Below are 26,473 nucleotides of genomic sequence, written 5' to 3' on the forward strand. Positions count from 1 at the left end.
TTTCCTCTGTGGAAATTTGATTTTTAGTGATTCCACAAAACTATCTCATTGGAGTGGAGTTAATCAATGAAAAACTCCCAGTTCTCCTGCTCCGGGAATGGCTGAGGAGCTGCTCGTGCAGATGCCCAGCGAGCTTCCCAGGGAGCGAGCCTGCCAGACAGGGAATCTTGGAGTAAGGAGCCCAAAACAAGCACTGCAGAGCACAACAGATGGGTTTTTATCAGCAGGTCTTTTCCTTCCCCTGTTATCTCTCCTTTTGCTACCTGAGTGACAGGAAGATCTCAGCTGGAACCGCCTCTGCCCGAAGACGGCAGGACCAGGTCTGTCTGTCCTGGTGGGTTTTAAACAGGAGGGAAAAGGAGGGGCTGAGGGTCAGCTTTCCATCACGTATTTTTCCCATGAGACAGCAAAGAGAGAAGGAGGAAAAAACAAAGGGGGGAGACCTTGAAAAAGCAGAAATGAAAGCAGAAGAGACTGACCATCGCAAGGATTCGGTCAATGCTCCTGCCCTGCGCTCGGGATAAGGCAGGGAGCGCCGTGGGCCAGCGGGAGCGCAGAGCTCCCGAGGCTTTGCGGATCAGCGGGACAGGGGAGAGCAGCGCCTGGCTGAGCCTTGGGCCTGATGAACAGGACAGCACCTTTCTGCTTCGGTAGGACCAAACCCTCTACCTCTGCCCAGGGCATTTCCCTTGCACTCTGCTCCCCGCACGGATCTGATCCCGTTTTTCTGCTGCACAGCACCGGAGAGATTTGCTTTCCTTTACCTCAGATTAGTCCTGCAGACCTCCCCTTAGGGTCTGGCAAATAGTAAAATTTTAAAACTCTCTTACCTTTGTTGTTTTACGATTTTGCTCCTCTGCATTTATTTGCTCCACTTTTCTGTTTGACTCCAAACCCTTCTTTTCCAGGCACTGCCTGCGATTTTGGTTGTTTTGATTCTGTTTGGTACTTCTGCCTCTTTGATTTTTTTTTTTTTTGTTGCAAATTTTGCTTTTTCGTTTAGTTTACTTCTAAGGATTTTTTTCCTGAAATTATTTTAGATATTATAGTATCTCTCTCCACTCTTTTATTACACAATTTTAACATTAACAATGTACATTTCCTAAGCTGTATTTTCAGACTGTTCCAATCTATTAACTACGTTGTTTTATTCCCCTAAGTGCAGAAAATAAAATTATGATATAATGTTGAAATAAATCTTTATTTTCCTGCAGCTTTCATAGCTCCAGAAAGATAAGGTATTAAATTTTATCTGTTTTAGGAGTGATACTGTTTCTCTTTGAAGATCAGACTGTAGTTATTTTTCTAACTTGCCCTGTCAGTTTTCTCTGTAGCACCTCACAAAAACTAATCCTACACTACACATATCCCATTGTCCAGTCTTCCGTTAGTATTCTTAATATAATTTAGTTCTGTGCAAGCAATGGTTGCTTTACATGATTAACACGACACAAAATGCAGAGATCGTTTTTGATTGCTGCTTGCAACATGAGAATTTTTCTTTCAACATCAATTTCTACAGCAATTCTATCAGTTTTATAGTCCCTGCAGTCACTGGAAAATGAACAATTTCATTGGTCGTTTCACTACGGTTGTTATTTTCTGAAATGGATTTATTTCTTTCTGTTTTCCAGATCTTTGTCTACTTTTCTCTGCTTTATTTCTCCATCCATACTTTACAGCTGTTTCTTTCTGCTGCCTTTCAGCGACAACACGAAGGCAAAGAAGAGTTCAGTGCGTTCTAAAGTGCCCTTGGTGCTGTGCCTGGAAATTTCAGAGTTTTTGGGCATCTTCTTAATATGAGAAACACTCTGATCAAGCCAGGGAAGGTCCTGCAGAGGTGTAACTGGATTGTCCCCCTGCCTGCCCCTTCAGAATTCCGGGCGTTTTGTTTGGATAGTCTCAAGTCTCTCATTTTAGACAGTTTAATCCATCTCTTTCAAAAAGGTCTTTTGATACTTATTAGGGCTTGAGGGGCAATTTTTGTCATTTGGTTTTGGTGGTGGATTGAAGCTTTTTTGTTGTTGTTAGTTGGGTTTGGTTTTTCTTCTGTTATTTGTTCTGTTTTGGGAGTTTTTCCCCCCAAGAATATCCCGTGTTTGCTTTACAAATACCAGTTTCACTTCCCGGTGCATCTCCCACTTCACAGAATAATTATTTCTTCCCCACTGAAGCAGGTTCAGAAAGCTTTCACAGCATTCTATTCCAAAAGCAAAAATACACATATAATAACTCATATTTTCCCTAGGTCCCTTTTTCTTGTACATAAAACAAAATCCAATTCACTGAAAACTGAAGAATTTTGCCTGCTTAAATATAGATTTTTTTCTGGAGCATTCTCTTCAATCTATTACACACAGAAGTAAAGACAGATGCATTAATTAGCCCCCAGTATTTTGCAGACCAAACACCCACTAAAACCCTTGACTAAATAATTAACACCTTGCTAATTAAGTGTACATGTTCATGGAGGACATTTGCATAGAATAAATATTAACTTTCTTAATTTTTAAATATTACTAACATACTTTTAAAAAAACAAATTTAATGGAAAAAACCCCAACCTGACTTGAATACTCTCTTCTTATTTTTTTCTTTCAAATTACACAATTTCTCTTCAAACTTCCTAACTTGGGTGGTTAAATTTTTATTTATTTTGCAACAAGCATATTGAATTGGAGTGATTAGGAAGCAGAAGGCAGCACTCTCTGCAGGGAACACTCACTACACCTTTTCCATTTGCTTCTCTCTGTGTTCTGAAACACTTGCATCATTTAAAAAAAAAAGCAACCTGAGATAACGAGGAACACATTACATTAAAAATAGTACTGAATTAAGTACTTCAAACTCATTCAACATCATAATTTTAACTGTTCGGCAAAATACAAAGTATGGGTTTTGTCCTGCCAATAGAAGCATTCCAGTTAAAAATGTCTGGGTGTGCACATTAGGCTCTTCCTACGCTCCCTGCAGAGCACAATTTTAAATTAATTTTGCCATGAATTTTCAGAAGTGCCCATAACTGAGGTATTTCCTGTACCAGTGGAAAGCCCTGGAAGGGGGAGCTCTGCTCGGAGCAGCTGCAGGTCCCACATCCAGCTGCTGATGGCAGCAAGGGTGTTCTTTTGTGGGGAACACTCTGGGAAGGCAGCAGCTGACAGAGACATCCTTGTTTTTTGTGGGTGGAAATGTATTTGCTTAAAAGAAAAATTAAGAAAAAGGCCAATTCCCAGTGGGGAACCATCCAGTGACCCACAGGGAATCATCAGATGTAACATATGTTGCTACATATTTTATATATATATATATAAAAACTATTTGCTTTTATATTATTTAAGGATTCACCCTGAGCTTTTTATTATTTGCATGTTGAATTTCAAAGCTTGTTCTTTCATTACTAAGGTTTTGAAATGGGTCTGACTCAATACCTGACACTCTGGAGATAACTTTTATTTTCTGTGACCTAAAGTGCTTTCAGAGGTGTCAGAATTCAAAATAAAGAAAATTTTTAAAGTTTCAAAAAAACCCCAAAAAAACCTCACCAAAACTCCCAGAAAATAAAAACTGAAACAAACAAACAAACAAAAAACCCAAACCAAACAAAAAAACCACACAAAAAAACCCACAACAACAACAAAACCCCAAAACAAACAAACAAAAAACCTCACTTGTAAATAAGCAAATAGAGAGGTAGGTCAAGTTGGTAAGAACACTGTAGTGCCATAACTGTAAAAGCAACATCTTTTCTCCACAATTGTATGTTTCCCCAAAATTTCAGGCATGAAGTGAACATCCACACTCCTGGCACAGCTCCAGAGACTGGTAAGACCATAAATAAAACTGAAGTTCTAGCCATTAGTTAGCACATAACACAGGCAATGATGTAATTTCCAACAATTTTGCTTAGAAGCTGTATTTCTTGGGGGAAAATGTTTAAAAATCAAATTTCTGTAGTAGAAAAGCCAAAAACAGACGTTTGAAGTGTCATTGTTATTGAACCAGAACAGTCCAAATCCTGGAGATGTTTTGGACTTGGCTTCTACTTCTGGCAGCTTCATCTCATTAGAGCTTTTAGTCATTAGTCATTTTGCTTGAAAACTTTTTTCACCCCATCCTCGGTCCAACCCTTCCAAGCATACTCAGGGACTGAGACCCTTTGCATTTTCCCTTTGGAATTCAGCAATTGAGTTTTGAGGGCTCTTTTCAGACATACTTTTCCATTCCTTTGATCTGTCTTTGGTTTACCCCAACACTTTCCAATAAATTAGTGGTGTCCTTGGAGTGCCTTCCAGACACAGCCACACCAATTTTAAACAAATATTCCCCCTCCTATTAAAGTTTCTCCAACTTCCCCATTTGAGAGCTCCTTTAGCACTTTTGACAGCAGTGTTGCACTGTGAGCTCATTTCCACTACAATCCCAAACCCTTTTGCATTCCTGCTTCCCAGGACAGCATTTCTCATTCCAAGTGCACAACATTCATTTTTTTCCGTAGATGTTTATCCATCGTTAGTTCGTTCCTAGAATGTTTGTTGTCTTCCTATGGGCAGTTAGTCCATTAACATGGACAAAAAAATTTTTGAGAGAGCCGCGGCGGCTCAGCACCCGGCGGCGCTGCGCCCCGTTTGTTCTGGTGGGGTCCAGACATTTGTCATCCTTACTTCCCATTTATGGGCTACACATGGATTTCCCTCCTTCCCTGGAAAAGCTGTGCCTCACAGCACTTTGTAGAGATAATCCAGATCCCTCGGTGATCTTGCACAGATATCCAAGACTGCTCTGATGTCTTCCTTCCATATGGGACACAACATCTGAGTCCCTGATCCCAGGATTTTCCACAGACAGACAAGAGCAACACAAATGATCCTATTTTCTATTTCCTCATTTCTAGAAGGACACAGATAAAGTTTGCAGCTACTCCATGCAAATCTAATGGCTCCAACTGTTCTTACTTGTCCATGCCACAGTCAGGGTAATACAGCATTGCCAGGATGTAGACGGAATGTCCAGAAACCTCCTTTTCTGCCCACCAGCAGCCAGAAATTTCTCCCTGCCACTCCGCACTCTCAGCTGGGGCAGGCCAATGTGCCACCAATGTGCAATTGGTACCTTGGAGCAGAAAATCTGCTTCAAAACCAAGATTAGAGTGAGTCAGGGCCTCTCACTGAGGGTGTCAAGGACAGAGGCTGGCAGAAGAATGAGGTATTTAGAAATGCCATTACACATGGAACAGAAATCAAAGAACTTTTATCATGCTGTTTTAAATGTAACCCCTTAGGCATAGCCCTTTGAATTTCCTTTCAGTGGGTCTGTCTGCCATAAACTAAGCAGGAATTCCTGCCTTCTCCATGGCATCCAGGGAAAGCAGGGAGCCCCTGGGGGGCACCTGCCAGCTCTCTCCCTGATGGCAGGGTGCAGCTGTGCTGTGGCAGAGCCAGCCCCATCACCTGGAGCAGGGAAGAGGCACTCAGGGCCCCAACAAGTCTGGGATACACCATCCTGGATTGATCACCAGGAGCAGCACAGCTGCACCCCATCTCCCGGGCATGTTCTGCACAGTGGGAACCTCTGCCCATATCACAGCTCCTGTTCCTCACTCCGCTTCCCACCCTCTGCAAATGCAGATCACATGGACCTTGGCACCTCTCCTGGCTCCCCCCCCTTCACTGGAGAAAGGCTCTGTCCTCTGACTGTCAAGCAAGTTATTTATAATTTATCTGCCGGAAAAGCCATTCAGCAAATTCATTTTGTTTTTCACCACCAGATATAAACTGACAGTTGTTCTTAGTTATCACATTACCACCATGACCAGAAGGATTATTGTTGCCCAAAGGATTTCAGAGACTAACCCACTGTCAGTCTCCACCAGTCACAGATCAAATACCCTATTAAAAAAATTCAGCTAGATGTCTTGATTGTAACATAAAAATCAATTTGTTCCTGAATGTACAAATAGAACAAACCCAAAGACAACAGAGGGAATTGGTATTCCTCAGGCTCCACAGGGAACACCAATAGGAAATCTCACATACCCATGTCTGGAAAGCCTGTGTTTAGTCATGCATTGGAAGAGAGGACAAGGACGTCAAAAAGTAATGTCTCAGTCAAAGCAATGTGCAAGCTCTTACAAGGTAGCAAAGGGATAAATACTTAAAATAGGTGTTTCTCTAGGAAGTGAAAATGGAGCAGGAATAGGTTGACAGCTTCCTCTTTCATAGAGTCTTCAAAGGCACTTTCCTGGTTTCCTGCCTCTACATGCTCACACTTCTAGAGACAGTTCAATAGAGCTGGAAATCATTATAACTTAGATTTCCCCCAAAGGACCTAGAAAGACTTAAACATGCAGAAAATGAGGAACAGAACAGAAGCCTTAAAGAATGCTTTATAAAGTACCCTAAATCTTGGTGTGGAGGCAGGAATACATTTTCAAACGACCGAGAGTCCTGTCCCTCAGCTCCAAACATCCTTAGGACCAGGAAAACATGTCATTTAAAATTGATTTTAAGTGGTCAATGGTATTAAAAATTAAATAGAATAGTAGAATTACTTAAAAACAGAAAACAAAATTATGCTTTTATAGGCAGATTAAATTCCAAGGAAGGCTAAATAGCCACCTTAAATTAGGTGCTAATTGTTAAACTGGTGAATCTAGGTGGGAAGCTTCTTTTCAGTAAAACAGCGAATAGGCAGGTAATTACCACTAACTTAATGACTCTGTGGATAATAAAGCCTTTGTGTGGGCATTGGCTTGACTCATCCCAGCAAAATTTTGGAGTAAAAAATAGAGAGCTGGATTAAAAACTACTAGAGTGGAGTAAGGAGATTATTTGGCACAGTCAAGGTCACTAAAAAAGCACTACCTCTGTTTCTAATGAAAAATCACAAAACTGAACAGGAGAGCCATGTGGATAATCAAAGAACTGTGAGACAAATAACTTATATTTAGTAATTCCATAGACTCAATCTGTTCACCTGAGCTGGGAGAATATTAGGAAGGTACTTGCTCACCCAAGCACCTCTCAGGAGGAAAAAAAGAAAATAAATGCATTTTCCACAGTGAAAAAGAAGGTTTCGGAGGACTCAGTTCCTAGAAATTGACATAAGACAAATTTAGAGTAATGAATTGCCAGACATGTTATCGCCCCGTTCAATCAAGCCTGCAGTACTGAAATCCAGGCAGGGTCTGCAGCCTGTCGTGGAAGAAATCAGACCATGTGATCCCAGTGGTCTTGTTTGCTTTTGCAAGCTGTAGCTTCATTACAGCTTTGTTCCCTCCCAGGTATTTAGGAGCACATTGTTCATCCAGTCCTGTTCTGGGGATTTCAGGCTAATTTCTCAAGGTTCCTCTAAATTACAAGTTCAATACTCATTTCTAAATCCATTGTGAACACAGAGTAATGGGCACAATAGCTCTGGCACAGATCCCATCGGTGAAACGTTTTACAAGAGCCACATCATCCATCCCCATCACTGCAAACTGGCTTTACAATCATTGACTCCCTGTGCCTTTCCACCTGGGTAGGACACTGTTCCCATCAGAGTTACCTCTTTTGACATTAGTTCTGTATAAGTATTTCTGTTATTAATCTATTTTAGTTTTAAGATTCACTCCATCCTCAGTTGTGGCATCTGACATCTATATGGAAAGTGAGACAAAGATCTAACCCATAACACTGGATAGTTCCTGGGAGGGTGTTGTTTTGTCTGGTTTGGGGGCTCTTTTTGAATCTTGTGTTATTTTGGAATATGAGAAGTGTCAGAGCAGATGGACTGACAGACATCTAATTTATTCCTAAATCTCCCTGACTTTAGAGGCTGAATAATGATCTCCAGGCAAGTATTGCAGTGCATCCCTGCCCTGCATATGGCAAAGGTTTCCCTTATGTCACCTTTTCTCCTGTAATTCAAACCTCTGCTTGTTGTCCTGTCCATCCTGAACAAAGAATCTGAGCAGGGATGGCTCCAAATGGGCAGTAAGGAGAGAGGAGAAGAAGAGTCATTTATCCTGAGTTGTAGAGGCTGTGATGGACAAGATTTTCTTCTAAGAGTTTGAGCACTGCATCCTCTTGAGTTTGAGGACTGCCTCCCATCAAGTTTTGGTCACTCCATTCCCCCAGTGTTTGGGGGCTGTGCTCCTGCAGAATCCAATCCTTGCAGTCCTCCAGGCTGTGAAGATGGGCAGGCCCTGGCACAGGGTGCCCAGAGAAGCTGTGGCTGCCCCTGGATCCCTGGCAGTGTCCAAGGCCAGGTTGGACAGGGCTTGGAGCAACCTGGGATAGTGGAAGGTGTCCCTGCCCATGGCAGGAGTTGGTCTGGATGGGCTTTAAAGCCCCTTCCAACCCAAACCATTCTGGAATTCTATGAAATGAGTTTAGCCCAGAGGCAGAACATTTCTTAGATACCCCAATAACTGCCTTGTTTTTCAAAATAAAGAGGAAAGCTTGAAAAAGCTTCCACTACAGTGAAAATACAGAAAAACAGTTGGATGTGATCAAGGATGTGAGGGAATGGTGTATGTTGGTAAGATGATTTTCAAGCTGTGCCTTAGATGTAATAACAGTGTGTAAGTATCCAGGCAGCCTTAAAAAATGCAAGAATATTTGATCTCTAAAGCATTGATTCTAGCACAGAACTAAATCCTTTTGCCTGGCAGTATTCAGGTTTACGACAAGTGTAAATAAAATGTCCTCACATTTGCAGCCAATGTGTGAGGGATGTAAAGCCAGCACCACTTTCCACATTATGTCAGGTGGAGTAGAAAGAAATTGGGTGTAAAGCACAGGATTGTTGGAGATGTTAGTGGATCACCTTTTATCTCAAGCAATTATTATTCTTTGCTGGCATCCATTCTGACTTACACACATTTTTGCCCCATATGGGTGACCAAAATTGGACATTATTATCTAAATGAAGGCCAGTATGTGCATAGAATATTAAAAGCATCCATATTTCAGTTATAAATACTTCTCTAGATACACCCTAGAATTCAATTTGTTTTTTATACACAGCTGCATCATATTCTCACTCTTGGGCATGATGTGATCAATACAGCCAGTTGTCTTTATCATTTCTATAATTTGAAATCCAGGAGTCATTACCTTCAGAAATTAATTTTTTTTTTGCTCTCAAGCTTATGTGTTTGAACCTGGCCTCAGCTCTGTTGCATCTAATCCTTTTTCACTGCTTCATTCCTCAGGATTATCCAGCCGGAGATGCTGAGGACAAGGTAGGGAAGCAATAAAAGTGTGCAAAGGAAAAAGAACTAAATGCGTGGCAGGCAAGAGAAAATTGCCTAAAGGAAATTCTGTCAAAAGTAACAGGGCAGAGTGGATGGCTGAAAATGAAAGAAAACAGAAAGTGGGAACAGAAAATAAAAAGAAAAGGAGCAAGAAGGGTAGATTGAGTTCAGTAAATTAAAAATATGTTACAGTTAAAGTTGCACAGAAACTACAGATTGCATCAAGCATTGCAGAAGTCTCTCTGGTATAATCATCTCTGTACAAAAAATACAATTCATTGCAGTGAAATGATTGTGGAGTTAGTGAAGAGGAACTGGAGAAGAGACAGTGCCCCTTGGGCCAGGTCCCTGTACCTGGGTATGACAAAAAAATACACTAAAGACCAGATGGAGTCTGGAAGAAAGAACCAAAAGAATGAGAATGAGCTGAGGGAAGCCCTCCAATGCCACTTGCCAGTTTGACTTTGGCCAGTGGTATGTTACAGGCTTTTTTCTCAATTTAAAGGTGAAAAGAAGCAGATAACTGGATGTAACACATGAGTATCCCACAGAAATCCCAATTCTCAAAATTCATGTCTTTTTTTTTTTCCTGTTTAAAACCAAGTGAAGATTATACCATTAAATATAGATGAATAAGGATTTAAACTCATTTTTCTAAAAAGGGAAAGATGAGTTCTTGCAGCCACCTGGCCACAGCCCAGAGGAAGTTGGTGTCCTGCCATCCCTCCATGCTCTGAGTGAGGTCTTGCACAGGCAGCAGGAACATCTGGCAGCATCTGGGCACATGGATGTAATCCCTGAGTGGAAGGGATGACACCATCGAGCTTCACTTGCAGCTCTGCCTCAAGGATCATTAAAGCCAAAGGAAAAATATGGAGGCTGGAGGAGAAACTTAGCCGGTAGCTTTAATTAGAGGTATTAGAGGAAAACTGTAAAAATAGCCTCAATTACTACTATTAAAAAAAAAAAAAAACTTGCACCACAATTTGTTTGAAAGTTTGAAAAATGTTGGTTTTCAGCTACAGCTGTCTACATAGAGAGCACACAGATCAGTTTTAACCAAACTGAGTTTATATTTACACCCAAGAACCACAACTGAGGGCTTTCCATTATTTTTAAAACAAGCCAAAATGCAAAGGTAGGACATGAACAAATGAATAAAGTGTGAGACTGGAATGCTCTTGGAACATGATTTCTACAACCATGGGCAATTTTTTATGAGCAAATAGAAAAGAGAATTTGGAATGAAAGATGCCCAGAAATAAGTACACAAAGGGGACAATCCAATAGTGACATTTACCCTGGTTCTTGAATAACAAAAAAATAGATATTGGGGGGAGGAATCAATAATCGTTGACTCATAAATAAGGAATCATATTCAGAACAAGCACAACAGCTCTTGTGGTTTGTGTGCATTTGTGCAATGATTACTGTAGTTATCTGTAAAGGTTAATCTGAATTCCTAATTCAATGTCCAAATTCAGTGGGATTAGCATTGTACTACTCACAACTTCCAGAACAGCTGAGTTTGGCAGAACTGGAATGCGGAGGTAATTATAACTCCGGTGATTTGAACTGATGAAACACAAACCCTGTAGTGATATGCCCATGCAAGCACTGGGGCTGGCAGTGGCCACAGCACTTCTCTCCAGGCAATGTAGTGGTATTTATTATCCTGCATCTCACTGTGCTGTAGAAAAGAGGAAAACTGGGAATATATGGAGGATTTCCTACTATGATCAGTAGCAGATGGGGATATATGGGATATCTGCCAAAGAGAAAAGCCATTTATATTGAATCTGCAGTAAGGGTCAAGTGGAAGGAATGGATGTGCACAGAGAGACCTTCCTTATTGGGAATACCCTTCCCCTCTCCTGGCAAAGTCACTGAAGGTGAAAAGTTTAGTAAACATTTAGAAACTGAACATCATGAGCAATCCCAGAGAAACCCTTCACCTCAGTCTGAGGGCAGGCTGTATAAAACTACCTCTTTGTGTCCAGTGACATGAACTGTGGCACGGCTGTCAAGTGGAACTTGAGTAAAATATTAATAGATCCAAATGCTGAGAAAGAAATAGTCCTTAATGTAGAATCATAACATAGAATCACAGAATGGTTTGTGTTGGAAGGGACCCTAGAAATCATCCAGTTCCACACCCCTCTGTTGCCAGCTGTCCCATAGGCAGGGACACCTCCCACTATCCCAGGCTGCTCCAAGCCCCATCCAACCTGGCCTTGGACACTTCCAGAGATCCAGGGGTATCCGTTTACCTGGAAAATTAAAAATTCCTTTCCTTTTTGTTCTTTTGGATGTGCTCAAGAATTTGCCTTTTGCGATTGGATTTGAAGAGCATGACAATTCAATCCTGAAATGGTCTAAGAACTGAGAGCAGAACAAAACAGAGGAACAGAAGTATGCTGTTATTTTCCCTCTCATGCTTCCAAGGAGCCACCTTAACACAGGAAGGGCAGATCTCACCCTAACCCAGCTGGAATTGAGCATATTTGGAGTGCATTTCTAATCTGCAGAGTCACATTTTCATAAAGCTGCCAGTGCCAAGCTCTTGCTCAACTTCCCTCATGTTTTAATTCCATGGAAAACAAAGGCAGATGTGCTGGGTGGGGATGGCAAAGAGCTATCCAGGGGGTCATGGGAGAACAGGGAAGGAGGAGGAGTTCAGGTGTCCACCCAAACCCCAAAAACTCTCTGCAAGGTCTGGCCCTGTCACTGCTCTCTCAGAAGTGTATAGCAGGCCCATGCCAAAAAGGGGCACTGAGATTATCAGCCCAGTCCCCCAGCACTGAGTGAAATAACTGAAATTCTGTAAGATTCGGGTCAGAACCCAGAGACACCAGGTTTGTTCTCTGGGGACGCTTTGCTTGCATTAATTTCAATTTATTTTGTGGTTTGAGGAGGAGTAGCAGCTATTTCTTTGGTTTTGCTCATCCATTTTCAGATCTTGACAGCCCTGAAAAAGCACTCTCTTTGCTGTACATTCTGTGTGTTCAATCTTATGCTGTTGTTAGGAAACTTCTATGGCAGAGGAACCCCTGCAGCTGGGCCAGCAGAGCTCTGCCTGGAGCACTGGTGATTCCTGTTTTTCTCTGGGGGATTCATTCCCTCCAAATGCCCTTGCACACACCATTTTCCTTTTTACTGCTATTCCTTGGCTGAAACCTGATGGCTAAGGTGGGATTGCTTTGGAGACTGGAGAGGACAGTTTTAAGAGACCATGGAATTCCCTCAGGAGATCCCCAGTCATCCCATTAACCTCCACATTTGATTTCCCATCTTTTTCAGTCTCTCGCCTCTAAAAATCTCAACACCTTTCAAGGTAGCCGCTAATTCTTGCTTTTTTCCTTGCATTCCCTGTTTTTCTGTCCTCTCCTATGGTTTAATGGGCATGGTGGTGTTTGGTCAAAGGCTGCACTTGATGATCTTGGAGTTCTTTCCCCACCTTAATGATTCCATGATCCTTTTCATAGCAGAAGCCCTGCAGCCCAGTGTAGGTGAAGGTTTACTGAGTGCTGTAAAATAGTTTTCTGTATTTTATGGGTCTTTGTTCAGCTACTTTAGCATCTCATTTTTCCAAGCAGCTGTTTCCTGCTCTTTATAATAATGCTGATGTATTTGTGAGTTGGTCCAAATTTGTCGGAAAATCCATCTAAGAAAATTTCAGTTTGTTCCTTCCAGTGTTCATGGCAGACTTTTTTCATGAAAGTCTCCCACTCTTCAGTCTGTTGTTGGATGAAGATAAATATCTGAACAGAGTGAAATCAGGTGTGACAAGAAATGAGTTCTCCTCAAGAGTGTTGAATATACCAGGGTGTTTCTGGGCAAACCAAATTTCCATCAAGACTTTTAATATGACACTGCCAAAAAAATTGACTGAAAAATAAAAAAAGTTGTTTCCCCCCATCTGTCATTTTCCAAATTTACATTCAGGAAAAATGCTTGTGAAAGGCAACAACTGGGGTAAGTATTACCATACCTTGTTTACATATTGGATATAGTAATCCAAAGCAGAGAGACAATGTCAGAGAAAAAGGTATTGTGATCTCTGATGACAGTCAACAAACATTCAAATGGCTGCTGTTGTTTTATTTTTAAATAGAATTCTGTCATTCCCTTGACAATCAAGGCCACTGCAACATGTTAACTATTTCGTTACATAATTTGCCAAACTGCAGCTAAAGTTCACTGTTTAAATTTTATTGTTGGGCAAGACTAAGTCCCCATAAACAACAATTTGAAAATCATATGTTAAACCTCTCTTCGCACATTTTGATGACATTAAGAAAACAAATGGGAACTCTCTCAAGATTCCACTATTAACGTTATTTATTTCTAAATAGTTAGGGACTCAAAAGGAAAATAAACTCTTTTAAATCTAAATTGTCAGAAAAAAACAGATGTGAAGATAGCTAGAGGCCAGGAAAATAGTTTGATTGCTTTAATCAGCTTCTGATGAATCCCAGAAGGAAAATAATGGGCAAAATGGAAAAGCAAACCTCTCTTTACTGCCAGAAAAAGAAAACAAACTTAGGGAAGGGTTTTGCAATACGATGCAAAAGAGAAAACCCAAGATTAATAATGGAATATCCTGGGGTGGGAGAGGCCCACATGGACCATCAAGTCCAGCTTCAGGCCCTGCACAGACACTCCAACAATCCCACCCTGTACATCCCTGAATGCATTGTCCAAACACTCCTGGAGCTCTGGCAGCCTTGGGGCCATGAACACCTTTTTAGTTCACTTCTGATTCCACTTTCCTTCTCTTTCACCCCTCCATGAACTCAGCCCCTCACCCCTTGCAGACCCTGCTGGTCTGGGGAGCATTGCCTTTCCAGCCAGTGGAGACAGTTCTCAGATCAAATATCTAAATATTCCCCAATACATGCAATTTCCAGATTCAAACAGTCACCCCCAAGCTGTACAATCCCTACACCCAAGAGCTTGTCGCTAAAAACCTCCACATGCACAAGGGTTCAAACCAAGCGATGTTTGTATTTCCACCCCAGCCATCATTCAGGTGTTGCTGTTTGAAGTGAACAGATGGGAGCTGTAAAATTTTACTGTTTGTTCAGACACCATCCCATCCACTGGCTGAGATGCCAGAGGTGCTGAGATAAAGACAAGGAAGTACAATGGAAACAACATTTTGGGGTGGAAGCTTGTTTAAACAGTACATTGAGGGCAGGCTGACGTGGTGTCCATCAGGCAGCTTCATGCCAGCCAACATTCCACGTGGGCAGCACATGCTGACCTGAACACCACAGGTATCTTATATAGCATCTCCTGCAACGAGGCTAAAAAGTTGCTTAAAAAAGCAAAATCTGCAACATGAGCACCACTAAGTGCAAAGCGGAACAGCTTCCACCTCATAGCTTGCTCTCTTCACTCGAGCTCAGAGCAAGGAAAGCATTAGAGCCCAAATGTGTCCATCCACCTGCCACAGACAAACCCCATGTCACAGAATCATGGAATAGATTGGGTTGGAAGTGACCTTTAAAGGTCATGTAGTCCAATTTCCCTGCCATGAGCAGGGATATCTTCATCTAAACCAGGTTACTCAAAGACCCTCCCACCTGACCTGAAATGTTTCCTGGAATGAGGCATCACCACTTTCCTGATCAACCCGTGCCAGTGTTTTACCACCCTCACTGTAAAAAATTTCTTTCTTCCCTATAAGCCTAGATCTGAAAAACCAGCAAACCTAAATGTTAAGCAGGCTAAGATTTTTAGGCAATGTATTATATTCAACCAACTGTGTATTTGGAAAACACAGACAAGCTTTTGGGCACACAAGTCATTATTTAGTTCTTGAATGAATTTTAAGAATATAAACATCACCAGGGGTACTCTGGTCAGTCAAATCAGTTACATGAAAAGAAGTTCTAATTTTGACCTGAATGGTTGTGACCTAAATGGTTCTTTACATATGTAGGTATGTGTTAGAGCAGGCTTTAGGAAGCACCAAGAAATCTCAGCGAGGTTTGGGCATTTTTTGTTAAAGGAGATGAGGAAAAGCTAATAAAAGGGCAACTCTTCTGAAGATATGAAAAAGATCAGGGTAGGATCCTGACCTAGCAAATATTTTCACATATTTCCAATTATAAATGGGCAATTACCACAGGCAAAGGCTGAACTTCTGTACATGAGTTTGGAAGATCAGGGTACGTAAAGAATTAACACAGAGACGTCACCTTGATACTTTACTGCACTGCAAGAACTGAAAATTCAAGCCCATGATTTTACTGTTACAATACATTTTCATGGCAGGACTTGTTCCTTTTGGTTATCGGAATTTTTAGAGTCTTCTAAATAAGATGTACCTTCTCCCCTTGTCAGTGATTTGGGATCAAATCAAAGACACTTCACATCTCATATTATGAAATTTGAATCAACTCATTCACAGGAGACTCCTACCCTCAGCCATGACTCTGACCCTGCTGGGGTCTGAACTGTCACACCTTTGAACAACTCCAGCTGTTTTTCAAACACATTTCAAACACAGGCACAGCAGGACTGCCTCCCCAGAGGTTAATCCCCCCTTTGTAAAACTCCAGGGTCAGATCCATGTCTTTCACTTGCAGCTCATGCAGATGTACAAACCCCAAAGGATCTGGCAGTGCATCCCTGCAAATCCCAATGCAGTCCAAACAGATCCAGGAGTGAATCACAGACACTCAGAATCGTTTGGGCTGGGAGAGACGTTACAGACCATCCAGTTCCAACACCGCAGGGACACCTCCCACTGTCCCAGGTTGCTCCAAGCCCTGTCTAACTTGGCCTTGGATACTTCAGGGATCCAGGGGCAGCCATAGCTTCCCTCAGCACCCTCTGAGTAAAGAACTTCTAATCTCCAATCTAAATCTCTCTTAGTTTAAAACCATTCTGCCCTGTCTTATCACTCTCTGCCTGGGTAAAAAGTTGCTCTCGCTCTTTTTGATAAGAGCTGAAGGGGCTTATAGATCTCCCTGGAACCTTCTCTTCTCCAGGCTGAACCTCCCCAGCTCCCAGGCCAGCTCCAGAGCAGAGGTGAACATCCCCTGCTCTGGCAAAGCTACAGCCACCATGGAAGCAGCCTGGATGTCCCCAGAGCTGATTTGTTACATAAGCATGACCTGCAGAGCAGACGATCCAAGAAGTGATCCCAAGCTCTTGGAATCAGAAGCACAACATTGACCATGTGCCAGGGAAGAGTGGGTCAGTGGGGCCACAAAAGCAGGTGTAGAACAGACTCAGTGTAGCAGCAGTGCCCAGATTGAAGGCCTCCCAATGCAGAAACTCTTCATCTTTAAACTCCCCAGTAATGAAGTCATTACAATCAGATGAATGGCCTAAAACATTTGGTTTCACTCCCTCTTTTTACTGCTACCAGTAGCTTTTCACCAACACAAAGCCACCCATAAATCTGGAGGCTGGCAGTGCCTCTGGGGAAGAAGGTTCCCATGACACTGCAGCAAACCGATGCACATGGAAATGAAAATCAGCTTTGAAATACAGCAAAGTACAAGAAAAGGAGTCCAGGCTGGTGACACACACTGTGTACCTTGCAGGAACTGTCATCTGAGGAATGGCCACGCTCCAAAGCTCAGGTGCCTCCATAAGTATCCTCAAATCCCAGATTTTACCACATCTTGGAAGTTATTCAGTGCATAACCCCAAGGCACATAAACACTTTACAGCACTGGGCCTTTTATGACTCACATGAGTTACAGCTGTGATTTACATGGGATTAGAGCAGCCACTTGGAGGTGTAATAAAACAAGATATTACTTCATGATTTATTTGCAAGAGAAGAAAATTATTGGGAAGCATGATTTGGGGGAGGGGGGTTAAATTGTCATTATTCTTCTGTGTTTTCTAGCACAAATTCGTAGACAAGATTTTCTGGGAAAAAATTTGATGGTGTGATTGAGTTTCTGCTCTTGGCCATACAATAGCCATTATAAAGCTCAACAGGGAGGACTTCCACATCTTGTGGGAAAATAAACCTTTCGAGAAAAGAATCAGGAATAAAGACCATCTTAGGGAGTTCTATTTGAGATAGAACCACTCTTAGAACTACAGTCTTAGGTATTCCAGTACCAGAGGCAAGGTGCTGGAAATAAAAGAATTGTCAGAGATTTGTTGCTAAAGCTGCACGACGTGACAGAAAACCATTGCTGAGATTCATATCCCTGCGCCTCCTCTACTTGCAGGTTTTGACAGATTTTGGTTTTCATGACAATGGAATTTTTCCTCCCCACAATGGAAAGAAAGAACCTCTTCCTCAGCCTCCTGCTCTGCTACAGCCTGTTCAGAGCTGCTGATTCCCACCTGGTCATTGAGGAGAAGACAGAATGCAACCTGTCCAGGAGCAGCAAAATGGACCTCTCAGATCTCCCACCCATCTCCATAGTAGGTGAGCAAAATCTGCTTTTTGGTGCCAAATTAACAAGATTTGCAGGAAACACTGCTGTTGATTATTATGGATTATTTGGATAACTTTGCAACATTTGCAATGTTGTATAACTCCCTTAGAAGGATGCAGAATTGTCGTGGCTGCAGCACCCAAGAATGACAATGTGGCAAACCTTAGTTTAGAAGAAACTAATAATAATAATGATGATGATCAGACAACTTATCTTAGTTTTACAGGTTTCACTTAAGGTCCTATCACACTACAAGATTTTTATCGTAAAGAGAAGTGTTCTTCTGCTAATATGGGCAATAATCTTCCTTTGAAAATCTCATGCATTTAGAAAAAAATAACATAATGTGGGGTTTTTTAAGGATCTGCTCTTGTGGTAGAGAAATCAACAGTATTAACAAGTGTTAACACAACCTCAGATTACCTGATATTTAAACAGGGGAAGAAAACAGCACTGCCAGGGAGAGCCAGGGGTCATTTATTTATCTCTCCAAGACATGAGATCTCTGTCCCTACAGTTCCTGATAGATGACCAGCTGCCCTATTTGGGAAGAATTTCTTTAGGGCAATGCTTAACTCTTTTCTTCACAAAATTCTTTCCTCAAGTCTGCCTTAATGCTTTCAATGTAATTTACACCAACTTCTTCTTTCAAGAAACTCACAGGTTTTTGGAGATAATCAGATACAGAACATTCACAAATGTCATAATGCTAATAATAAAAAAAAAAAAAAGCTTCTCTTGTTTAGCTCCTTTCTGCAGGCTTTTAGGGCTTTTGTTTAAAGCACTCTGGTTCTTCTTACCTTGTTTCCTGTGTTTTCTCCATGCTGTTGCTCAGGATGATATTTCTTTAAGGAGAAACAGTTGCTCCAGAGATGCATTTCCAAAGAAATCTGAATATCTGAATCCTCAGTTAACTCAGTGTTGTTTAAGTGCAAGTTTAGCAAAGCTTGTGCTGTTCTGCAGCCTCCCAAGCTGTACAATTTCATGGTCCTTGTGATCCTTGATGCCTTCATTCTCACAATCCAATTTTTTTTTTCACTCCAATTAAAATGAGAAATATAAAATACAATCCCTTCAGCTGATTTCTCCATCTTCTCACAGAAGGGAGCCCATGCTTCAAACATGGCAGATGGGCTGTGCTGTGACACATTTCCCCTACTGCTTCTTAGAGATGCATAAACCAAATTTATAAAGATGCAAGATTATAAATTATAAAATTATAAATGAAACCCCCCACAAACCAGGTCAAAATATTTATTCTTCATTCTGCAACTCTGCAAATCCTAGCAATTAGTAAATATTTTAAAATACATTTATAGAGTCTCCTGGAACAGAAAAGGAGCCACCATTCATCAGTGGGGATATGGATGGTTTTTACCTATGAATAATGAATAGTTACTACAAAGCTTATTACAAAACTCACACACAGAGAATAAAGGTATCAAAAGCATCACAACAGGTTGATGAGCTGGGAAGTGTCTCACACTTTAAGAGTCTTGCTGTGTTAGAGCCCAAGACAAGCCCTAGTAATGGAATTTACACAGTTATAAATGTCTAAAAATAGATAGAGTGACAAATATACATAGAAAGCAAAGTTACAGCACATGAACAAAACACCTTTGCAAGTAAGGTTATGTAAAATGAGGTGGTGGGTGGAAGGAACAAAGGAGTGCAGAATGAAAGGTGGCATCACACAGAGGCAGAGTTTATGCCAAACCAGCAGAGCTTTTGCTTGTGGAAAGCAGCATACATTTGTTAATTCCTTCCAAAATTATACATATAGCATCACCTTCTAACAGGAAGAATTATGGAGTTCTAAAGCTTTTTTCCCATTTTTGTTCAGGTGACTAATGTTCATGAGCACCCCTATGTTTTTCATAGAGACCCTTAATTTCATTTCTCTAAAATAATTCCCTGTTTGCACCTACCAAACAATGTGTAAAAAATCCCCTCTAAAATACAAACATCAGTTGCTCTTCTGCTTCAGACAAGCAGCAGTAACAGAGTTCAGACTCTCTGAATTGAGATGAACATCACTGCAAAACATGCAGCAATTAGGTGGCAATGCAGGTTATCTGACTCCTCTCACACAAAAATAGGATTATCTCAATGAAATAACATGCTGTAAAACTGATTTCATTTTATTCTGTGCTATTCTCATTGAAGATTTAACTAGAAGATCCCAGAAAGTCAGCAGGAAAGAGGCAGAGAACAAGAAATCTTCCAAGGTAGGTGGTTGTTGAGAAACCTTTGTTGGATTATAACAGTTTGTTACTTCTAGATTTTCCCTCAGTGCATTCATTTGCGAGGTTTTTACTGCCATTCCCTGATTTAAATAATTTACATACAGCTTAAAGCTCTAAATATTGTAAAAATACATGTGAAACAATAACGGTAGAAAGAAAATTAGAAGCTGTGGCTGCCCCTGGATCCCTGGAAGTGTCCAAGGCCAGGCTGGACAGGGCTTGGAGCAACCTGGGATAGTGGAAGGTGTCCCTGCCATGGCAGGGGCTTGGAATGGGATGGTCTTTAATGTCCCTTCCCACCCAAATTATCCCTTAACTCTAAGTTTCAGAAGTGCACAGGGTGCCTGTAGCCACTGGGCTCCAGAGATCCCTCCCAGGTCCCAGGCACATGTTGAGCATCCCAAAATTTTCTACCTTTCCAAGTCCCCAGCAGAGAAGCTGCACTCCTTGGGGAGCCGGGAGATCTTTTCCCACTCACTTACCTGTGTGTGCAGTTAAGGATTGCTATGGATGGAGGATCACTGAGCTCCAAGCTTTACAGACCAACCACTTGAGGTGAGGCATTGCTCAGTCACCTGCAATCCCCTTGTGTCACAGCTCAGCAGACAAGAGACTGACAGGAGCTTTCACTCATCTGAAGAGTTTGGGGATCCAAACAGAACACCTTAATTGGTTTTACTGATAACTTCACCATCTTTGTAGTTTTTTACATCCCTTTCTTCACTGCTGCCACGCTCTTCCCCTACAGACCCTTTCCCAGCACTCCATGCAGTCATGGTCAGAATGAAGTTTGTCATTTTGCTCAGAAGGTTGGTCTCAAGCCACCCTTTCCCATTTCCCAGCCCCACCACATCTCTGCATTGCTAACACAGGCCCCACTGCCAGCAGCCACCTGCCCATTGCCCCAGAACCTCCCTTTGTTCACCACCCAAGCCACCCTCTCTTCACCTCTCTATGAATTCTCACATTTTTCTCTTCCAGAAAAATGCTGAACACAAGACATCTCCGAAGCCAAGGCCCCCACCTGCTGCTAACTGTGTGCCAACCTTCAAAACCTGCAAGCCACACTTGAATTCCTGCTGTAACTACTGTGCTCTGTGCAAATGCAGGATCTTCCAGACAATCTGCCAGTGCCTGATGTTAAACCCCAAGTGCTAAGCCAAGTGAGAAAGACAAGTCTTCTGTCTTTCATTAGCTTCTCAAGTGGATATTTCAAATTGCCCCATATGTATAGCGAGCTCTGAAGCTTGGATTTGCCCCTCTTAAAATTTAATGGACAATCTTTGTTATGGGGTTAATGTTATCACAAGCTGGATGTTATTTCAGGGAGCAGATAACCAGGAAGATTGGCACTGATTAGGTATTTTTAGCAAAAGAGCTGTGCTTTATGATGAATTCTGGATTCCTGTGGGTTTGGGGGTTTTATTTGAAGGGTCATATTAATGACAGCCTGCAGAATTGCCTAACCAACACCACAAAACCTGCCCCAGTGGCACCCAAATGGCCACTAAAACAGGACTGGTTAGGCCAGTGAAGGACTAGAGCTTGGCTTTGCCCACAGGGACATCACCAGCCTCCAGCACAGCCAAAGTATCAGGCTGAAAATGCAGGGTTTGGGGTTAACTCCATTTTCACATATTCAACAAAAATCAGGACAAGAATTGATGTCAGTTTTTCTACCTGAAAAGATGGACCCAAGACAATAATGTCATTTTTAGTCATTCTCAGCTGAGCATCAGTCCATCCACCATAAGGGGTTTCAGTCATTCTACTACCAGGCAGTACTTCCCAGGGATATAACACACACCTACACTTGAACCCTAAATGTGCTTTGTAATACAAAAATCAGATTTTTTTTCCCCAGCCATATCCATAGGAATTGACTCCCCAACCATCCTTCTCTTGCTGCCAAGGACCCTGCATGTACAGAGCCCAAAAGCAGGAAGAAAGGAAAGATCAGCAAAAAACGAGTGCGTATCCCACGTGTACATTTGAAGCAAACCATTCCGAGCAAACAATCCCTTTCTTTGCCCTTTCTTGTTACAGGAGCTCCCAGCACCAACCCCGAGGGTGAATTCAGGCAGGAATCTCCATGTGCTTCAGCAACCAGGGGGAAAAAAATATATCAAATGCTGTATCAACCCTTAAAGGCTCAGAAAGATATGGGTGAAGCTCAAGGCAACAGAAGGCTTCTTTCCCTTTTTCTTGAAGCTCTTTGCCTTAAATATCTAAGATGGCACAGGAGGAGAAATCTTCTCAGTTAAACTCCCAGAAGAGCAAGGAGGGAGCTGACCCAGAAAATGTCCCTGACATTGAAGACTTTTTATCTGCCAGAATCCAGCTCTTGCTTTTCACCTCCTCTGTTCTGGATCTACAGCGTCTCTCCCCTGCTCTTTCAGTGGTACTTCCTTGTTTTTAGCATTTTTCCTTTTTCCAACTGCTATTCCCAGGTACCACAGGAGCACTCCAAGGCTAACCCATAATCTCCCATGTTCTCTCCACCTGCCTGCACCAGGGTCTCTTCCAGTGCTCTTTAGCTTTCACAATCAGATTTTTTCTAACCACAAATTTCTAAACCAAATTGGGAATTTTCTAATCCCCCGTGCAGGTCTAATTTAGAAGACAGTTGTTTACTGATTTATTTCTAGACACAGCTGAGGGCCACAAAAACCTTCCAGGCAGTCAAAGATGACACAGATGATGCTCCAAAGGGGCTCAAGCCATATGAAATTTCTTTTGCTTCTAATAATCAATCTAAACCCCAGAACTCAAAACTTAGGTTAGATATTGACAGAAATTTTTGTTCATACTGGGGATAGATGTCAGATTAATCTAAGAAAGAGCCCTAATGATGACAGAATGTCATTGTGTTCCTTATTTTTTATAAAGGACATCAATTGGCAAGTCTGATATGAGCTTGAATTCTTGTAAATATACATTAGTGTGCCTTTTAACCAGATATCTTGGCTCAGAAATCAGTAAACCACTCAGTTATTATGAAAAAAAAGAGATGGGAAGATCAACACATTACAATGGATTTCAGAATGTGGTCCCTTCTTTTACTAGGTAAAGATTTATATTCTATCAAGCTGTTTCAAAATGCTCACAACTCTAGGTAACTGTTCTTGATTGATACTAAAAACATACCAATAATCACACAACTTCTTATGTGGAAACAAGACCATTTTCATGCCAGGAAGACCGGCTGGTCAGAGAAATTATATTTTACCAGAGTGGAGGGAATGGGAGCAGAGGGAAGGGAAGGAAGGAGAGCCAGAAATCCAACAGAGCACTGCTCTGAACAGCAGCTCCCACTCCAGCTTTGCTCAGGATGGTTGAAGTCAGCAGGGACCTCTGGAAGTCATCTCTTCCAACCCCCTTCCCAAGCAGGACAATCTGGACCTGTTTGCCCAGGACTGTGTCCAGGCAGCTTTTGAACATCTCCAAGGAGGGAAAGTCCCACCTCCCCGGGCAACCTGCCCTGCTGCTTGGCCACCCTCACCATTAAAACCAGAGAAGAAATGTTTCCTAATGTTTGACTCTCTCCAGCAGAGAGAGTCTCTCTCACACTGGGGACCCCAGGCTGGACACAGCAGTGCAGGGACAAACTCCCCAGTGCTCAGCAAGGAGGGATCTCCTCCCTGGCCTGCTTGTGACAGTGCTCCCAACACAGCCCAGGGCACAGTTCCCTTCCCCTGCCTCATGGTCAGCTTGGTGCTCACCAGGTCCTCCCAGGGCCTTTCCTGTCTCCCAGCTGCATGTCCACCTGAAAGTTCTGGAGTTGTTCCTCCCTGAGGACAAGACTTTGTGCTCCTTGCTGAACTGTCCAGCCTGGCTTGGACCCTCTGGACAGCAGCACATCCCTCAGGCCCAGCAGCCACTCCTCCCAGGCCTGTGTGTCCAGACACCTCCAAGGGCTCACTCTGCCCCATCATCCACATCATTAATGGAGATGTAGCACAACTTGGGGTGCTCAGACAAGGAGATCAGACTGCCAAGATGCACCCAAGGACCGACAGACATGGAAGCTGACGCAGCCAAGGACAGGATGGTGCATGTGGGCAACGAAAGAAAAGGAAAAACCTGTCAAAGGCAGTAAGGGGATTTGTCTTTCAATATATTCACATACTTTTTAAAATGGCATCTATCTGTAGTGTATTTTTAAATTTGATTTATTAATAATCTTTCTTTGTAACTGGAATTAATTAGAAAGAGGCTTTGCTTTCTTTGCTCTTCATCTATCACACCAAAGAATATATATATATCTACATAATCAAGTACTCTGAAATTGTTATTAGCCTTAGTGACTTGACTTTTCTGGGTAAAGATCACATTGCATGAGGTATTGATACAGGATACAGAAATCAGTGAAATATGTGCATCAGGTATTTCCTTCAATGTATTTAGTTTGAACAGTTATTTATACTGAGGGGATGATTGTCACTGTAGGAGCTCCCTGGGGTCCCATCTGAAATGTCATCAGCACACAGATGATAAAACATGCACGTGACAAAGATGGAGTATTTAATTTCTGTCTGTGATATACCAAAATGTCTCCACTGAAAACTTATTGGAATTCAGGTGTAGAGACAGCCCCGGGAGGACTCCATGAAAAAGTCATCGTGCTCCTAGAGACTACAGGAAATATTACCCCAATTGCAGCTTAGTAGGATTAAACACAAATAAATCACTGTTAGCTTTTCCAAATATCACCTGTCTTGTGTGAATTTAAACAGATACTGTATATTCCTGACTTAATTGCTTATTGTCACACCCAAAGCCCCTAAAATTCAAGTTTATTCTGATGGATAAAACAAGTGGTAGAATTAACACCTTAATGCTTGTACCAAACTAGCTCTAAACATGTCATAGTTTTCCAAGCTAATCACTCATACTGTCTGGAAGATCCCAAAAAAAGAAGCCAACTAACTCCCCCTGTCAGCCTTTAGGAATTCCTCACAGAAGGAAAAATTTGATGAAAGGTAAAATTACTTTTTCCAAGTTCTCTAGAAGAGTCTGCAGTATCTGTGCTGCTGCTCTGGCTGAAGGTGGTGAAAGACTAACCGAGGTCCCTTTGAGAAGAGGACATCGTTAAACCCATGATGAAATGAATTATTGGAGAAGCAGAGGGAGATATGTATAACCAAACTGAGGGGCTGAGGAAGAGCTTGTATGTGATGTGCCCAGCTGGGACTCCGTGGGAGCTCTGTTTGGCAGGGCACAAATGACAGCCACCCCAGGGCTTCAGCAAAGAGGCCTCTGAGCTTCATGGGACACTCATGAGGCACTGCAGCCTCCAGCTCACTGCCTGGCTGGGTGTAGATGTTAAATGGCACTCAAGGCCAATGCAGAAAAACAACATTAAATCATAACATATTTCAACAGATAATTTTAAGATTAATTAGACCATTCTGTGGCCAGAAGTGACTCTGTAAACACACTAAACAGACCAATTCAGCACTTGTCCACATCCAGTGACTTATTTAACTCTGAGACATGCCTCTGAGTTGCACATTCAGGCCTAGAAAAGAAAATAATTAACAATGAACTCCCCTAACAGACCCAGGAACAATTTATTGGTGTCTTTTCCCAAGCTCTGACTTGCTGCCCTCCTGGACAATGCTCTCTACACAGTGATCTCCAAACACATGGGATGGCCTGCTGTGGTTAGTGCACCCCAAAATTCCAGTTACCGCTGTAATACCTGGAACAGATTTGCCTCAGACACCTCATTTCCAAAACAAAAAGTGCACAGCAAGCACCTACTCATTGCTAAATAGAAACATGATCTCACATTTTTGTAGTACAATTTAAGTTGTAAAGAATCTTGGCACTCCATGAACAATTCTTTCCTCTCTTTGTACAACCTCCACTGTTTCAGCTTTCATTTTGCCATGTCCACACTCCAACAGGTATTTTTCAAAGGCATCAGCAGCTCCTGGGATAGCACAAAGCACAGGAGCACACATAACAGCCCCACAGTGCATTTCCTTACTCCTAGAATCACAGAATGGTTTGGGCTGGAAGGGACTTTAAAGCATATCCAGTGCTACCTCTGCCATGGCAGGGACACCTTCCACTATCCCAGGTTGCTCCAAGCCCTGTCCAGCCTGGCCTTGGACACTTCCAGGGATCCAGGGGCAGCCACAGCTTCTCTGGGCACCCTGTGCCAGGACCTCACCACCCTCAGCATGAAAAGCAAAAATCTTCTTTATATTTTATTTAAATCTACCTTCTTTCAGTTTACAACCACCACCCCTTCTCCTGCCACAACAGGCCCCACTAAAAAGCCTGACCCCATCTTCCCTACAGGCCTCCTTCAAGTACTAAAAGGCCACAATTCAGTGTCCCCAGAGCCTTCTCCAGGCTGAGCACCCCCAGCTCTCTCAGCTCACCTTCACGGCCTCCTCTGGACTTGCTCCAGCAGTTCCATGTCCTTCTCTTTGGGCCCCCAGCCCTGCAGGTTTGGTGTCCTGATGGGAGGAGAGGAGAGGATCCCCTGGCTGCCCTGCTGCCCACGCTGTGGGGTGAGCCTGGCACAGGGGGTGTGGGCTGCCAGTGCATGTGGC

The 26,473-nt window shown here is 42.4% G+C and overlaps 1 protein-coding gene across 1 annotated transcript; it reads left to right on the forward strand.

The window, feature by feature from the left end:
• The first annotated feature begins 491 nt into the window (after positions 1-491).
• ASIP (agouti signaling protein) lies at positions 492-24,611 on the forward strand. The gene is made up of 4 exons (XM_085079177.1): positions 492-650; positions 17,446-17,648; positions 19,825-19,886; positions 20,886-24,611. Exons 2-4 carry the CDS (start codon positions 17,468-17,470, stop codon positions 21,060-21,062), a joined length of 420 nt encoding a protein of 139 aa, XP_084935303.1. The 5' UTR covers positions 492-650; positions 17,446-17,467; the 3' UTR covers positions 21,063-24,611.
• The last annotated feature ends 1,862 nt before the right edge of the window (positions 24,612-26,473 follow it).

The sequence above is a fragment of the Lichenostomus cassidix genome, chromosome 20 (assembly GCF_008360975.1).
Source record: "Lichenostomus cassidix isolate B80296 chromosome 20, HeHo_3.0, whole genome shotgun sequence".
Lineage (NCBI taxonomy): Eukaryota > Metazoa > Chordata > Aves > Passeriformes > Meliphagidae > Lichenostomus > Lichenostomus cassidix.